The sequence below is a fragment of the Artemia sp. Qi Xiang Cuo genome, chromosome 12 (assembly GCF_049724085.1).
Source record: "Artemia sp. Qi Xiang Cuo chromosome 12, ASM4972408v1, whole genome shotgun sequence".
NCBI lineage: Eukaryota > Metazoa > Arthropoda > Branchiopoda > Anostraca > Artemiidae > Artemia > Artemia sp. Qi Xiang Cuo.
This window is the reverse complement of record NC_142805.1, coordinates 20,496,565-20,514,277: the sequence shown is the minus strand read 5'-3', so window position 1 is coordinate 20,514,277 and position 17,713 is coordinate 20,496,565. Positions and strand designations below refer to the sequence as shown.

Here is a 17,713-nt window from a genome sequence, read left to right as displayed (position 1 = left end):
TTCTCCACTTGATTTTGAATGGGAGATGAAGGACAGAGGCATAGTTTCCAGTAAATCAATCCTTCTTGCTCGGCCATCCACTATTCAAAAAACTTCAACATATTGCAAGTGTAAATCTTGTGGACAAAAAAGTCCATTTGCAGATAGAGGTTGCGATATTTTGTGCTCTTGTTATGGGAAGTGCTGCGAGACTGAGGCTGATTCAGGCGGGGACTAATTATGCGTGACTTAAAATGGAGGGATACTAGGAAAAAAGCAACTATTATGAATTTGGGAATGTGAGCATTAAATAAATAGTGTTAATTTTGACTTTGTTTAGTTTCTTTAACTGCGTCATTGCTGCCATTTTTTCTAACTAATCATGTTAGTTTGTTATGAGACAAAAAGGGCTCATTCAATTGGAAATTGAGAGGACTAGTGCCTTTTTTATTAGTCGAAAGTAATCAGAGGGCCAAAGCCCCCCCCCCCCTCCCCGCCCATCATTTCTCCAAACACTTCCAATCAAAATTTTGAGATAGCCATTTTGTTCTACGGATATGAAAGGTCTGGAAATTATGTCTTTGGGGATAACAAATTCCCCCAGCCCTGTTATGTCCAAGTTATGTCCTGGGAGCATATAAGGTTTTTATAGAAAGCCTGGTCATATAAACTTCGGAGGGAGCTCATTGGATTGGTAATCAGACGCTCTAATGCTATTTTTAATAGTCAAAGTGACCGGAGGGCAGCTATCCATACACACACACGTCGTATTGCTCCGACATGCATCTAATAGAAATTTTGAGATAGCCATTCGATTCAAAATTGTATAAATATCATATAACAAGGCTTTTGGGGTTGAAACAAACTCCAGAGATTAGGGGCAAGGATTGTAAGTTATGCCCGGGAAGTATTTAAGGTCTTTATGGAAGGGATGGTTGTTTAACTTTATGAGAGATTCATTTGATTGAAAATTGTAAGTTCGAGGTCCGTTTTAAGCGTCAAAAGTGAGGACAGTATTTGATCCCCCCCCCCCTCTTATACAACCCCTCCTTTCACCCAACGCATCTGATTGAAATTTTGAGATAGCGATTTTTTTCAAAATAATCCTAAGAACATATAATAATGTCTCTAGGGATGACACCCCCCCCCAGCACCCGGGAGATAGGGTTGTAAGTTATTTTATGAGGGCATATAAAGGTTTTCATTAAATGGGCGGTCGTATAAACATCAGATGGGAATTGTTTGATTTGAAATTGGAAGTTATAGTGACCTTTTTAAGAGTCAAAGTGATTTGAGAGCAAACAACCACTCCTCCACGCTCAGCATTTGCCTTAACACCCCCAATCAAAATTTGGAAGTAACAATTTTATCATCGCAGTTGAAGGTTTCGGAAATTATGTCTGTGAGGAAGACACCCCCCCCCCCTACAGCTCTCAGGGAAAAGGTTGTAAGTTATTCCCTTGGGGCATGAAGGTTCTTATCAAAAGGGTGGTCGTATATGCTTTGGAGGGGACTCATTGGTAATTACAAGTTCTAGTGCCCTTTTTAAGAATCAACGTGATCAGAGCACAGCTATCCTCCCCCCACACACAAGTACGTCATGTTTTTCTGAGATGTATCCAATAGATATTTTGAGACAATTCTTTTATTCAAAATAGTTTAAATATCATACAACAAGGCTCTTGAGGTTGATACAAACTACCAGAGCCATAGGGCGAGGGTTGTCAAGTACCCCTCTTTTTGCTAAATGCATTCGACTGAAAATATGCGACGGCAATTTTGTTTAAAATAGTCCAAAGAACATATAACAATGCTTCCAGGGTTGACCCCCCCCCCCAGTGCGCTGAGGCAAGGGCTTTAAGATATGCCCGGGGGGAATATAAGGTATTTATGGAATGGGTGGTCGTATTAAATTCAGATGGGTCTCATTTGATTTTCAATTGGAAGTTATAGTGTCATTTTTAAGAGTCAAAAGTGCTTTGAGAGAACCCCCCCCCCCCCCACGCACATCATTTCCAATAGCAAATATCCAAATAAAGTTTTGAGACATCAATTTTGTCAGCATTGTTGAAAGGTTCAGTAATTATGCGTAGCAATAGCTGTAGTAGCAGTATGCAAATAACACCCTTTTTTCAACATCCCCTTCAACACACGATGAATTTTTTAACTTAATACCTTGATAACATATATGGGCATAGTGTGTTTCGATTTATTTCGGTACAGTTGCAATATACCCCAAAGTTGTCACCTTGATTCCCCTGGATTTATTAGTAGTATTAGTGGCAGCAATAATAATAACATTAGCAATGGAAGTACAGTTAATGGTAGTAGTCTTAGCTTTAGTAGCAGGAGTAGTAGCAGCAGCAATAGTAGCAGTAGAAGCATTAGTATTATGATGCAAATATTGTATTTTGGTTAGTTCAAAATCCCCCTCAACAATCGTTGTAAGTTTTAATTTCACACATAAAATTGTTCCTAAGATATTGCTGATATGCCCTTTTGACAACCTACATACGGATGACAGGTTGTCATCCGGACAACAGAAATATTCTCTGAAAATTTCAACTTCATACCTTCATAGGTTGTGGATTAGCTAGCCAGGAGACACTGTGTGCATTCATTTAATGGTGCTTCTACGGTTACTGTAACTAACGACACGACATTAAGTTGAAACGTTTGGGGAACGTTAGGAGGAGTTTCAATTAAAAAAAAAAACCTATATGCAAGCAGGTATTAAAAGGGCATATAAGGACATAGGTAGCGATACTCTATCATAGCTAGTAATATCATTGACATTTTAAAGGAGCTAATTTGATTAAAAATTAAAAGTTATAGTGCCCTAATAAGAGTAAAAAATAATTGGAGGGCAATCAGCCCTCCTCTTTAGCTCATAATTTTCTAGACACTTCCAATCAAAATTTTAAGACAGCTATTTTGTTCAGCATAGCTGAATGGTCTAGTAACTATGTCTCTAGGGTTTTTGGGTAGGTCAACCCCCCATAGTTATGTAATTTGCCCATTATGCTTAAAAACAAAATTTTGCTTTAAAATTAAATCAAAACATACTGTTTGTACGCTGGTTGTCAATAAGACATCTCATCAATATACCAAGAACGACTGAGAGTATCAAGTTCAAATTTTCGGGGCTTCTTCTATTACTGCTTCTGCTCTTAAAATTTTATTGAATCAAAAGAATGTAATTGTATCCAGGCTGTGAAAGAGCATAGATATAATTTTTTGGGAATGGTATTAACTTTTATTTATCAGATCAACTAGAATATGTATATGACTAAGAACTCCATTAAACCAAAAATGAACAAAAATAAAATCAAATAATCTACCAAGCATACAACTACCACAAATCAGTATCAATAAATAAATGAAACCCAAAAAGAACAGAAATTAAAATAAATAACAGAATCAAATTCAAAACGAGCAGAAATTAATATGAATCTGGTTCAAAACACCTATACTTTCTAAAAGCAGAATATAATTTGTATTTTACTGAAAAAAACTCTTTTAACTGTTTTCACTTTTATAACTTTAAGAAATAAAAAAAATAATTAAGATTTTAAGGAATAAATATCAGGTTATGTATATTCATTGACAATGCATAATCATTTGAATATGACACCTAGAAACGTGAAGTGTTTGCAGCATAATTATACCACCAAAGTCATTACTAATGATGATAAAAGTAAAAAAAAGTATTAGTGAAAAAGAAGAAAAAGAAACACTGCTGTCATACTATGAAGATAAGAAAGAGCTGCCAACCAGAAAGAGTTGGCAAAAAACCGCCGACAGCTCTTTGCCTAGTGAAAATCCGTTTTCTAGGACGTGGCTCCCTTCAACCGGATGAAACCCGATGAATCCTCTCATTAATGAAAAAAGTACAATATTTCTTCGCGTAGAAAGGAAAATCATAACTACCTTCTCGCTATCTTATCATCATCCTGACAACAAACAATAGATTCAACGAACAGCAATTTTATTAACAGATAAATAAATTAGTAAAAAAAGAAGAAACTTTACTTTGGCTTAGATGACTTGAATATGCCTCTTTTTCCAGATTTGCTATCACCAGGCTGAAAAAAGAGTAGGGATTAAAACCATTTTTTGTGATATTTTATTTTCTTTGTTCCAAAAACAACGATTATGTTCTTAAAGAAAGAATTAAGTCATCTGAAATTACTGAATATCCAGCTTTTGTCTTTTTGCTTTTGAATCCTTTGGTTTTTTACCTCTCACATATAATGGTGTGTACACTACTATTACTACTACTAACAACTCACTACAGCATCAGACTGCCTGATGTCAACACCAGTACGCACGCTCCTCCTCCATCCTAATTGATCATCCAAAGCCCCCTATTTACATCCTCCCAAGAATCCTCTATCTCCCTAAATGGGATGGGACATCCTCCCACCCCATTTGGGGATTTCTTTGAGCCATTGTAGCCAAAAATTAAAAAAAGCATTTTTAAATACGAATTCAAATGTAAAAGAATTCCAGTTTGGCACTGATTTAGGAATGATAACTACAATCCATGTGAAGCTTAAAGGTAAAAGTAATGACGAAAATAAATTTATTAGGATTCTAGAACAACCCTATAATATGATTAAAAATGTCAAAATTAAAAGCCCGCCCTAGAAATTTCCAAGTTGGAAATCCTGTCTAGAAATGTCCAACGGCTAGAACAGTCAAGTCCCTTGATTGAAGTTTGTCAGCCATCCATCATAGAAACTGGAGAAAATCACATTTAAGCACTGAACAACACTGAACAGTATTGATCTTATCAAGTATTTTGCAGTAGGTTGCATCAAGACATGGCTAATTGTAGAAAGAGACAAGTCAAAACAGATAGATACTGTATATATACTTGCTTATAATTGACTTATTCTTCCACTCTTACAACTTTGTAGAACTTTAAGAAAAAGAGCAGCAATAAATGAAAGTCCTGTCGAGAACAAAGGACAATAATAGGAATTATGTCCAATCTTCCCTTGTTTTACAAGTTGCACACTGTAATCAGTAGACAAAAGAACTAGAAGGGAAAAAGTCCCAAGAATTCTCCTGAAAGAGGAAATGAGAAATAGACAGAAGATTTCCTTTCGGAACCTCTAATAAATTTTGAAGCCCCTCGATGCGACGTCCGTAGATCCTTATTTTTTTTCGCGTTTCAACAATAGAAGGGAACATGAGCATATAAAGGACTTGGTTTCTAGGTGACATTTATGCTGATGAAACAGTTGATAAGGGGCGTTTGTTAAAGACAAGCATTTGGATAGCACAGAAACTCGATGATAAGCCATTTATACTGTATTTTTTGTTCTTTTTCAGCAGGCAGGCTGGCGAGGGAAAAATCGCAGATATGATTAGAGGCTCACTTGAAAGTCATTGTTTTCATCTCCCCAATTTTTACGGAAAAGTTTTCCGAAAGAGGTTTTTAATAAGGAAGGACCTACTTATAAGGTGATTCAGAAATATTAATAATTATCCAGTTTACAACTGGCAGTAGAGGTAAAAATACAAAAAAAAAATCTACTACAAAATGCGGAACAAAGGTTTTTAGTACATGAAGGCTGTCGACAAGAAAAGATGGGACAAAATCAAATAGCGTTGTCATAACGAAAAAGAGTACTTTAAAAGCATAGCAAACAGAATTATAGTTGAGTATGGAAAAGATTAAAAGGCACCAGAAAAAAAGTTACCAACAGAAAAACACCTTCAACACCTTTACTATACCTTCAAATAAAATGATAAAAGTTTCTGCTCTATATGATATATACAAACGACACTTTCTAACGTTTGCTTTCTTACGAATCACAGTTCAAAAATCACCACATATAGAAAGTAAAAGCAAAATAAAAGTCCCTAAACCTGAAAGAAAACATGTTAGGGATGATCAAGCTTCAGACTCGCATAGAGCATAAACTTATTTCTTGGAAATCTGAAATCAAAAGTTCTGTATCTCTTCCAGATTTCTAGGAAATAATGCTAGAGGATCTCAATGACAACCTAATGCCATCAAATATCTGTTAAAGGTGCAATGATAGATTTGGTCAAACAAGCAGTTAGGAAAGTTGCTTGAAAGAAGACTACAAATCAATCCATTGCAGAAGTGAAACGTTAAATCTCAGATTAGATTTAATGGCCCTGTTTTCAACTGTTTGCAAGTTTTGATTCATTTTCTATGGCAGCTTTTTAGCAGGAGTGCCACATGTACTTTGTACATTGCCACAAAGCTTGAGCCCCAAATAAAATGATCTTGTGATTCTTATTTATAAGGAATGACGAAGTCGTTCGTTCTTGCTTGTACATCAGATTTTTTTAGTCACAGAAATGGGTCTATAGCAGCTTTTTAGCAGGAGTGCCACATGTACTTTGTACATTGCCACAACGCTTGAACCCCAAATAAAATGTTCTTGTGATTCTTTATGTTTAAAGTCACAGAAATGGGTCTATAGCAGCTTTTTAGCAGGAGTGCCACATGTACTTTGTACATTGCCACAACGCTTGAACCCCAAATACTATGTTCTTGTGATTCTTTATGTTTCTAGTCACAGATATGGGTCTATAGCAGCTTTTTAGCAGGAGTGCCACATGTACTTTGTACATTGCCACAATGCTTGAGCCCCAAATAAAATGCTCTTGTGATTCTTATTTATAAGGAATGACGAAGTCGTTCGTTCTTACTTGTACAACAGATTTTTTTAGTCACAGAAATGGGTCTATAGCAGCTTTTTAGCAGGAGTGCCACATGTACTTTGTACATTGCCACAACGCTTGAACCCCAAATAAAATGTTCTTGTGAGTATTATTTATCAGGAATGACGAAGTCGTTCGTTCTGCCTTGTAAAACAGATTTTTTTAGTCACAGAAATGGGTCTATAGCAGCTTTTCAGCAGGAGTGCCACATGCACTTTTTACACTGCCACAACGCTTGAAACCCAAATAAAACGTTCTTGGGATTCTTATTTATGAGTAATGACGAACTCGTTCGTTCTTTCTTGTACATCAGATGTTTTTAGTCACAGAAATGGGTCTATAGCAGCTTTTTAGCAAGAGTGCCACATGTACTTTGTACATTTCCACAAAGCTCGAGACCCAAATAAAATGCTCTTGTGATTCTATTTATAAGTAATGACGAAGTCGTTCGTTCTTGCTTGTACAACAGATTTTTTTAGTCACAGAAATGGGTCTATAGCAGCTTTTTAGCAGGAGTGCCACATGTACTTTTTACATTGCCACAACGCTTGAATCCCAAATAAAATGCTCTTGTGATTCTTATTTATAAGGAATGACGAACTCGTTCTTTATGGCTTGTAAAACAGATGTTTTTAGTAACATAAATGGGTCTAGTGAAGATTTATAGAAGGAGTGACACATGCACTATTTACATTGACACGACTCTAGAGCACCAAACAAACTGATGAATGGAGTCTTATTTATGATGAATGACGAACGCGTGCGTTCTGGCTTGTAAAACAGATTTTTTAGTCACATAAATGGGTCTATAGCAGCTTTTTAGCAGGAGTGCCACATGTACTTTGTACATTGCCACAAAGCTTGAGCCCCAAATAAAATGTTCTTGTGATTCTTATTTATAAGGAATGACGAAGTCGTTCGTTATTGATTGTACATCAGATGTTTATAGTCACAGACATGGGTCTATAGCAGCTGTTTAGCAGGAGTGCCACATGTACTTTTTACATTGCCACAACGCTCGAGTCCCAAATACAACGATCTTTTGATTCTTATTTATGAGGAATGACGAACTCGTTTGTTCTGTCTTGTACATCAGATTTTTTTAGTCACATAAATGGGTCTATAGCAGCTTTTTAGCAGGAGTGCCACATGCACTATGTACACTGCCACAATGCTAGAAACCCAAATAAAATGCTATTTGGATTCTTATTTATGAGGAATGACGAAGTCGTTCTTTCTTGCGTGTACATCAGATATTTCTAGTCACAGAAATGGGTCTGTTAATATCAATATCAACACTCAGGTAATTCCTTGTCAATGTGGCAATTGAGAGTCAATGTTGGGTCGAATGTCACAATTGCTATTTGACCACACGAGAAGAATCGGCTTTGTTACATTTTCAAACAAGGTACAGATAACGAGAAAAAGAAATATGACGCTGAGTACGGAGGATTTGCTATAGCTCAGTAAAGTTTATAGAACTAAAGTTGAAGATTTACAAAGAACTTTGAATCAAAATACTAGGATGATGTCGGCCATGGGTATGCACTCAAATTTGCTTGAAGATAGTACACAATAAATATGACAATTGTAGAGCAAGAACAAAAAAAATCTTCAAATGTCACTTCGTAATTTATAGCTAGTAATCAGTTTTCATTCTAGCCCTGATTTTTATTGTTTCTACTTTCTTCTGCATAGCATGTTAATGTTTAAGGCAGGAAAATGGAAACTGAAGGAAAAAAAATCAATGATTACTAGTTCATGCTTAAGCTAGAAATGATACACATAAGCGAGAGCATAGCTCTCAATGAAACAGCTATCTCTTAATAAAAAAGTAAAAACGTCAATTATCTTGGAAGCTGAATTTCTTTTTAAATTGTCAGGTATCTAGTTGTTTTTCACAGAATAGTAGGAGGAATAGTAAAGCACAGGAATGCTTGCAAGGGAAATAATTATATTTGCCCATAAGAAAAATTTTGCCCGATTGCCTATAAGGAGAAATTAAAACACATTTAAATAAAAAAAAAATTCATATTCCAACGATTTTTATGATGTGAAAATAAAGCTCTTCAAATCCATGTCCCTTGAAAAATTTCTATACCCCTTTCCGGAAGATGGCTTTGGCACCCTTGAACTCTGTCATCAAGATATTATAGGACGAATGCCATCTATCATATAATTTCAACTCTATATGTTTTGAACGATCTAGGATAGTTGGCGCATCGGTTTCGCTAATTGAAAATATTTTTTATCCTTTTAATTCTGTCACTACTTCTGTAATTCCTGATGCCTTGTCTAATCATTTGATAATTATGTCTGATTTTTAGATTAGTTTCCAGAATTAGTAAAATCCAAACAAGGGGTAAAAAATTTTTGATAAAAAAATACAAAATTTAAAACAAGATCCAAAACGAAACGATAAATAAATTCTGTTATATTGTTAATGAAAAGATTAATTGTTTTTGTCCGTACATTTATTAGGAAAGTAAGAAGCTGGATCCTAAGATGAACCATGAACCATGAACCATAAACCATGTATGAACCAATGAACCATGATTGAGATTTATTAATGGGAAAAATCATTTATATAAAGTTAGAATTATACACCCTGCTGAAATATAATATATGACACCGTTAAAAAGTACAATATTTTCAGGTGATGATCATGAACGGCTTTATGAATTTTTACGTAAGCCAAGTGTGAAAGGTTATACTTTATTTAACGCAACTTAACCAATTAGGTTAGAAAATTCCATGCGCACTAGGAAATACCCGCTTCAACCCTGTGCGTTCATTAGAAAAATCTCGAAAGCAACGGAGAAATTCACTTTCCCGTCACAATTAAAAAAAAAGAAGAAAAAAGATAGAAGAAAAGAGAACAGAAGAAAAGAACAAAGAAGGAAAAAATATAACGAGACAAATAACTAAAAACAGAAGGAAAAAAGATAGAGACAAATAACTAAAGAACATGAATAATCAACTTAACAATATTTTACATTATACAAGCAGATCCTAGGAACGCAATAGCAAGTGAGATTCAAATTGATTTAACACAATTTTAACAGGGAAAATTTAAGCCATCGTATAAGGTATTCAGTTCAATTCAATTTATTTATAACCTGTCAAAACAAAAAAAGGGCGCAGATCCACTAAATGACGGAGTACATAAGGGGGAAAAGAGAAAAGAGAAGAAAATTTAAACACTGACCAAAAATAATTTGTTAAGAATCATAAAAAAAAAAATTGTAATTCTCAAAGCCTTGGTGTAGATTCTTTTCTTACTTTGTTTTATAGTTCTTATATGCTTTTGTCTCTTACAGAAAATAGATAAACGAGACAAAAGTAAAATATATAAATAACCAACTTAACACTATATTCTATTTAAAAAATAGAGCCTTACAGGAATGGCTACTGGCTTAAACTCTAATACAGTGTTTTAAAACAAAATCTTCCACAGCAACAAACAGATCAGACAATGAATTTTTTTTTTCATTAGATATGAATTACTTGTAGGTACTGGACAAAACTAAAATTCCAGGTACATTAAAAATAAAATCCTTATATAGAGCTATTTTATTTTCAGTACTTAATAATTTCTAAAAGGGCAAAATATACAGTATTTGAGGCAATGCAACGACCACAAAATTCTTTGATCGCGAGGATTTATTCGAATTCCTTTTTGAAGAAAATAAAGCTCCATATGCAGAAAGCATTCTCTTTTCTATTCGTTTTACAATAAGTGATGGTGCAAATTGCATAGTATTGCCAATTGGCAAACCCAAATAAACAACCAACTGACTCGGGATGTATGACCACTTGTGACTAGATGAAATCTTGGGTTGGACGGAGCTAATCCAACTACATAAAAGAAATTCACATATTGACTAGCTAAAATTAAAACCAATTCCATAATATTCTTTTCCTAATATTCTTAAATATGAAACTACAGAAAGTAAAGCACTCCAACTAGTGACACGACTATAGCCTTGAGTATACAACTAGAAGTCACTCCGGATAGTAAAGAGGAAATGCCACCCTTTAATGGATCTGATACAAGGAAAACTCTCTATTCTATTCCTACTTTTACTGAAACACACCCCCGACTTAATTTACCAGTCAAATACAAACTTAGACTGTATTGTAAATTTCATTCAAAGATCAATAAATCAATTTTCTCTCCCTTTATCAAGAATCCCTAAATAAACATTTCATTAGGTTTACACTCTCCTTCTGTTAAAAATTGTTTTTGGGTCAACATGCAGTCGCATTTTGTAGAGAGGTCACTTAAAAGGAAAATCCTGCTTAATTTACCGTTAGTGTTCCAGTAAAATATCCAACTTTCCATTCATCTTTTTCTCTGGAACTTATTGGAAAGACAAGCAGCGGGGAAGCACGAGTATTGATTTTAATTTTTTTTAAGAAGGAGTTTATTCATAAACAATAAATATATCAAAACCTAAAGCGGAGCTTGTTTAGTTAAATAATCAGATCACTAGCCCTAAATATTAATAAACTTATGAAAGGTGACGATTTTCGACAACCAAAAACAAAATAAAACGACATAAAAAACCCTTCGGGACCTCCCATCATCAATCCATCAAACCAAAAAAAAATCTTATAAATAAAGAAACCAGATAAATTTTCACTTTACCTTTTCATAAACGCGAAATCAATGGTCTTTCACCAACCTTCGGAACTAACTGGGGTTTCATGCAATGTTCCATTGCAAAGTGCCAACTATTGGAGCCACAATTTAGACATTTCTGTCTGATAGCAGTGACTATGTTCCGATGACATGGAGTCATCCGTATCACACCGAGCAAGTTGCGAGATGTTGGCTGATAGGTAGCCAACAACGTAAATCCTTAGCGGGCTGTTGATCATCTTTTCCAGTCCCTGTCAATTTGAGCAGAAAAGCTTGAAAGCTTTGGTAGATCCACATTTGTGACTTAACTAAGCTAAATATTTGACAAAGCTCGCTCTACTAATCGCTTGTGGTACTCTTTTTACAAAAAAACTGGGCATTTTCCATCTTAGTGGTAATGTTATTTTGGTTCATTGCTTCTGCAAGCTTAAATGCAGTGTATTTTGGCTGGACTAAAATCTTCCTATCTAACTATCTTCCATTCATTGTTATTGCGTTTCAGAAGAAAAGAGACATCGAGTTAATGTTACCAGGGTATACCTTTGATATGAACCCTTTCCAAGACAGTGGGGACGTTAGCTCAGGTAGCATATCCTCGACAATCACCAAATAAAGCAGTTGAGATGGCTGATTCATATGTGGACAGACGGTGAGAGGATCTTTGGAAATAGTACCGGATAAGACACTAAACTAACGCGAAATTTCTGTTATTTGCTTGACACACTGTTGGGAAGCCTTTTTGTTTTGTGTGCTAAAGCGACTAGCGCGAAATTAAATTAACGTCCAATTTAACATCACACATCACAAAAAAGAAAACGAGTTGTTCTCTTTGGCACAAATGCCGAAAATTTTAGTTATTTCCCTCACGTTGTCTGAGTCAGGTGTCGTTATTTTGATAAACAAATTCATAAACAAAAATTTGCAAGAGAAATCAGCTTCTCGCAGTAAGAATATCAGTATGATCAAACAATTTAACCCCTCGCTTAATAAAGCTGTCAATTTTATTCCCCGTGTGCATTGAGCGCATCATGAATCAACACAGCCTTGTGTACGAGTGACCGTTTCCGATGTCACCCCAGTTCGACATTCTAATTAAACCCAGTAAGAGAAAACGAAAGAGGCGCTGAGAGTTTTGCACTTAATTTTGATAAATATGGACAACGCTTGTAATTTTGAATAGCAAGAGGGGAAAGTTCCAACTAGCAATGAAAGTGCGAGTCTCCGCTTAGCTAATTCCGATTGCTTAAGAGAATTTCTCCCGACAGGTACACCGGTGCTTCTGACTGTCCCTCTTCTGTTTGACTGATCAAAACTTCCGGTAACATCAGAAAAAAGAACAGAATTGGTAGCTCTGTAAAAACTGGCTGGACAACATAGAGCCGCAAAAATGCAGCTTGCTGCACGTGCTATATTGACAGATGGTACAAGTCTCACCTGATGCTAATGATCCTTGGGAATAACCTTTACAAAAGATCAAGATTTTTAACTTCCTGGAGGTAATGGTAACTAGCTTATGCTACTAAATTAAAATTCAAAGGTAAAATTTCCATATGAGGTATAAATCACCATCAATTATATGTTTAGTCACATCAAAAAATAAGACAGAATAAACCTCCTGAATCAATTGTCTAATCAAGATGGCTCAATGTTTTTAATCAATTTTGGGAAGTAGGCTGCTCAAATTTCCGATACAAAAATTGAAATAGAGCATAAAAAGGAAAAAAAATGAGGTTATGAATAAAAAGAGGATTGATGAGAAGCCAAAAAGTAAGAAAAGACCTTACAACAAGTTGTGATCCAAATAGAAGTCTCGCTTTGTCTTCCTCTTGCTGTAATTTTTGTTCTTCCTCAGCAGTTGTTCGTCGACGAACCCTCAACTTCTGCTTCAATACCTAAAGAAATGACCTTAAAGTAATAAATGCAAACAAAAACTCTATTGAACAACAGCAATCAGAAGTTATAAAGTAATTACAGCTGATAGCTTAATTTTCCAAAACAAAAAACTATATCCACCAAAATCGTCAAAAATTCGGCAACATCGGTTGACGCAACAACATTTTGTTTTGTTTTATTTCTCAGTTGTTCGCTAGTATCCGTCGATGGTAGTTCTAGTTTTTTGGATGTTGTGCAAATCGCGGATATTGGCGAATGATTCGTTTTATGGTTGTTAGGTATTTGGTTTTAATTCTTATAATTTTTGGCTTTTATTGAATTTTATTGATCTTTATATGTTTTTGTTTTTTCATTGGTTTTTGTTTTTTTCATATTGACTTTCCGCGTTAGTTTTGTTGTTTCTTTCTTCGGCATTTTCATTGAATACACTATTTTGTTCACACTGAAGAATAGAGGCCGTTGTCCTCTCGAAATATTCGCTTTGTGTGTTTTGTCAGTATTTTCGTTTGCCTTAGAAAACCCCATTTTTGATCGTTTTCTTTCTTTATAACATCGGTTCCAGAGGTTGAATTCTTGAAGTCCAAAAAAACGCTATTTTAAATATAGCCTAGCATCCTAGAGCGTGTTTCAGTGTTAATTTTTCAACTAATCGTGGGTTCCATAGTGTATGCTAACACAATTTGAATAGACAAGAATAAGAACCACCTACACACTAACGTATACGTTAAAACAGAACATAAGTCAGTTAAAAATAATATGACCTCAGGAGTTTATTCCTTTCCTAGACCACTTCATATCGGAGCTGAAACAACGCTTTGAACTCCACAATAATCTGTTGTATAATCAAAGAATTATTTAACAAAAAAAAAAGATCAAAAAAAAAATTAAAGGGTGTTACAAAAAAAAAAACGAAGCAAAAAAAAGAGCAGAAAAATAAAAAAGTTTATTTTGTCTGTAGTTCAGGTTGCACAGGTTTCTTTCAAATATAGAGGTAAAGCAGCGAACCGGGAAAAAGGCAGGGGAAGGCCTGAGGAGAGCGAAATATGGGTGGGGAGTGTTTTTTCGGACAAATGTGTTCCGTGCGAGGGTATGAAACACCATATTGCTCCTGAAACACCGAGGACAAGGAATCGTAATTATTGGTATGTAACCACAGTACTTTATAGCACGCCGCTAGTAACTTTAACTATCTCATAGCTTATTTTTTTTGGCGTCTTCAATTCTAGACGGCTGACCTACGAAATATTTGTTTGGAGAGGGATGGATCAAAATGAAATATGTATATCTTTAGGCCACTATATTTAAGGTTTTTTTGGGTGGTTGAATAAATTCTTTCCAGCTATTTAAAAGGTACAGTAAAACTTATCAATACCAAAATTATCAAATTTAAATTTTCATGGATAAAATAACATGATTATTAGCTGTGCCAATTTTTTAAAAACACTTCTGGAGTTTCTTTTTAAATGGTAACTGCAGTAGCTGCAACAAAATAAAGAACGAACAATAGCTTATGGTAACCGAAAGTTAAAAAAACAACATATTTTGAAGAATCTAATACAAAGATTATATACAAGAGACATTGGTTGGGGGGAGGGGATTGGCTATAAATTTGCACCATAGGAAAATTATGCACGAATTCTCGCTTTTGATTTAAGAGTGGGGAGCGAGGCTCCAACTTGAAAAATCCATTTTTAAAAATTCTTAACAAAAAAAATAATGCTATTATTATGCAATTTACCCCATTTCATAGAGGGGTAGCTCACACTTCGGAACCCCCCCCCCCCCCAAAGATACACATAATTCAAAATCCTAGGTATTGAATGATCATTTCGTTCGAACCTCATTTTACATTTAAGATGCTGATGAAAAAAAGCTCCTTTATCTCGAAAAACACTAAAAAGTAAAAAAAAATTTTATTTTCCCCCAGCCAGGAGAAATTACAGATTTCAAAACTGAAAATAAACATACGAGGCATTCATTGAATATTTAAAATTATATCATGATTTCCTTACACTTTTGTTTTTAGTCTTTAAATTTCAATTGTTCAGAATAGAGGGGAAAGAACAAGGTGTTTTTTACTTTTAATTACAATTGAAGATAAAAGTCTTTTCAGTTTTTTTTCCTCCCAACGTCAATATGATGAATACAATATCTGTAAACCAGTTTTCATGTTCTTTGAGTAGTTTGAGAAATTCGAGAATTTTGAGATTGGTTTTAGGAGATTGTTTGAATGAAAATCCATCGCGCATTGCTGCAATCTAAAACAAAAGAAAATTCAAAGATCCCCCTCCCCCAAAAAAAAACAACAAATTTCTAGCATAAAATTCACGCTTTTGGAAAACTACCTCTCGCCTATAACGGCGAGAATCCTACCCTCGAAAAATCCTCCCTCCCCCCGTATTAATAAACCTCATGTTTTGAAAGTTAAAAGCACTTGTAAAAGTATTCCCCCCAAAATAACCAACTCCCTCACGCGAAAAATTGTCCCTGACAATTTCCCCAATTGGGCAATCAAGTCTATAAATAGAAAAACACGATAATGCATCGATTTTTCTCAAACGTCATGCTTTTCACAATAGAGTTAATCTCAGACTGAATAAAGTTGTCCTTTACCCTACATTTATTTTGATTTCATATACAAAGTGTGTGGAAATATGTTATGCCTAATACCTTTGCAAGAGTGTTCTCATCAACTTCGTAAAGTTTCTTCAATTAAATTGAAAGTTTCTTCGTTTCTTCGATTCGATTTAAAGTTCGATTGAACAGTGTAGTAATACATAGAGGACAGAAAGAACGACAGACGAACAGACATATATTCAATTTTACATATATATATATATATATATATATATATATATATATATATATATATATATATATATATATATATATATATATATATATACTAGTAGACAAGAGACTGTACAGAATTGTGGGTCGATCTAACTGTCTACATCTATATTAAACAATATTTAAACAGTCAGGACACTTTTAAAATGCAAAATTATAGCTTTTGGCCAGCCAGGTGGGGCAAAACGAAAAGGGGCCATCCCATCCTCAAATGGGATGGGAACATGGTCTAACAAAATTTTCAAAAGATGCGGAAATTTCACGGGAAGGAGCACAGAGAAAATTTCTAAGTACAGTAGGGTGTAGAAGTACATGCGGTTCTGCTGGCGTTATGATGTGAAGAGTAATTAGTATTAAACTGTAATGATATACGAGCTTCGCATTAAATTATTATTATAACTAAATTATCCTTATAATTATAATGAACTGCCGTATTAAGCTGTAATGATATAATGAGCTTAGCATTAAATTATTATTATAATTATTTATTTGTAATAAAATTATAATGAACTTAGTATTAAGCTGTAATGAGAATTATATTATCGAATACGGCATTAACATCAATTATTGGAATAATATGGGATGTCACTATGAAACTCACAATGTCACGATTATATGATGTCAAATTGAAAAATGTCATGAAATTACCTGGTGAACTAGTTCAGACTTGGTGGTATTTCTAACTGAAATGAGAAAGTCAAGCCAAGTCCATGTAACATTATGGTACTCAATAGTTGGTATAAGCAGAGAGAATTCATGAATATCAATGATATTCTTCTCTTTCAATCCTTTATAAGAAACTTTGACAGGAACTTGTGGGATTTTTATATAAGTGAACACCATGTTTTGCTCAGCTCTCTGCTTCATTTTTTCGACATCAGACTCCATGGGGACATAAAAACTGGACCCTTTTTTCCCAGGTGTGGCATGGCTTTTAGAGCTTGACGAACCACTTTTTCCAGCAAGGTGAGAGGATGACCCAGATTTGCTTGTTTTCTGGCTAGAGCCTACTTCCTCGTCATCAGCAGACCGACTCTTTTCCGGGAAGCAGAATAACATCATTTTCATTAAAAACTGACGGGTAAGCGATAAAAAAAGCGGCCAAATTAGTTTTTAAACCAACTTTTGACTGGAGTTTACTATTGAGTAAACGTTCGGTTTTGGAACATTATTATGGAATGCATACAATAAAAAGAAACTTTAATTTTTCTTGTTAGGAATTTATTTCTTATTTTTAATTTGTCTTAGCACTTGTTTTTTCAATTTACCGTTCTTTGTACGTTACTATTATTTTTTATTAAGTTAATGATTTAATTAAAGCTTAAATTAATAATTATTTATTATTTCTTGTGATTTTTGCCAATTTCTGGGTTTTGAATCTAACAAAGTCAGAATTTTATTATAGTCGTTTTGTTTCTTTTTTTCAGGTGGGTGATTAAATTTCGGTAAACGAACTACACGTTTGAATATTATAAATTTATAATAGATTAATTAAATTAATTAGGAGGAATCTCTCTTTTTCAAGGCACATATTCTTCTATTTGTTTTTCTTCTTTTACGTATGTTTTCTTCCTATTCTTATTCCCTACTGCGCATTAGCAAAAATTGGACTAAGTTTTATTACTCTATTACTTTAAC

At 34.5% G+C, this 17,713-nt stretch overlaps 1 protein-coding gene across 1 annotated transcript in view; it reads right to left on the bottom strand.

The window, feature by feature from the left end:
* Window positions 1-3,950: 3,950 nt before the first annotated feature.
* LOC148945882 (protein hobbit-like) overlaps window positions 3,951-17,713 on the bottom strand; it is a 192,442-nt gene continuing 178,679 nt past the window's right edge. The window contains 3 exon segments of the mRNA XM_089097541.1: window positions 3,951-4,064; window positions 13,117-13,224; window positions 16,724-17,166. Of these exon segments, the coding sequence (XP_088953667.1) occupies window positions 4,008-4,064; window positions 13,117-13,224; window positions 16,724-17,166 (608 nt within the window). The 3' untranslated portion in view covers window positions 3,951-4,007.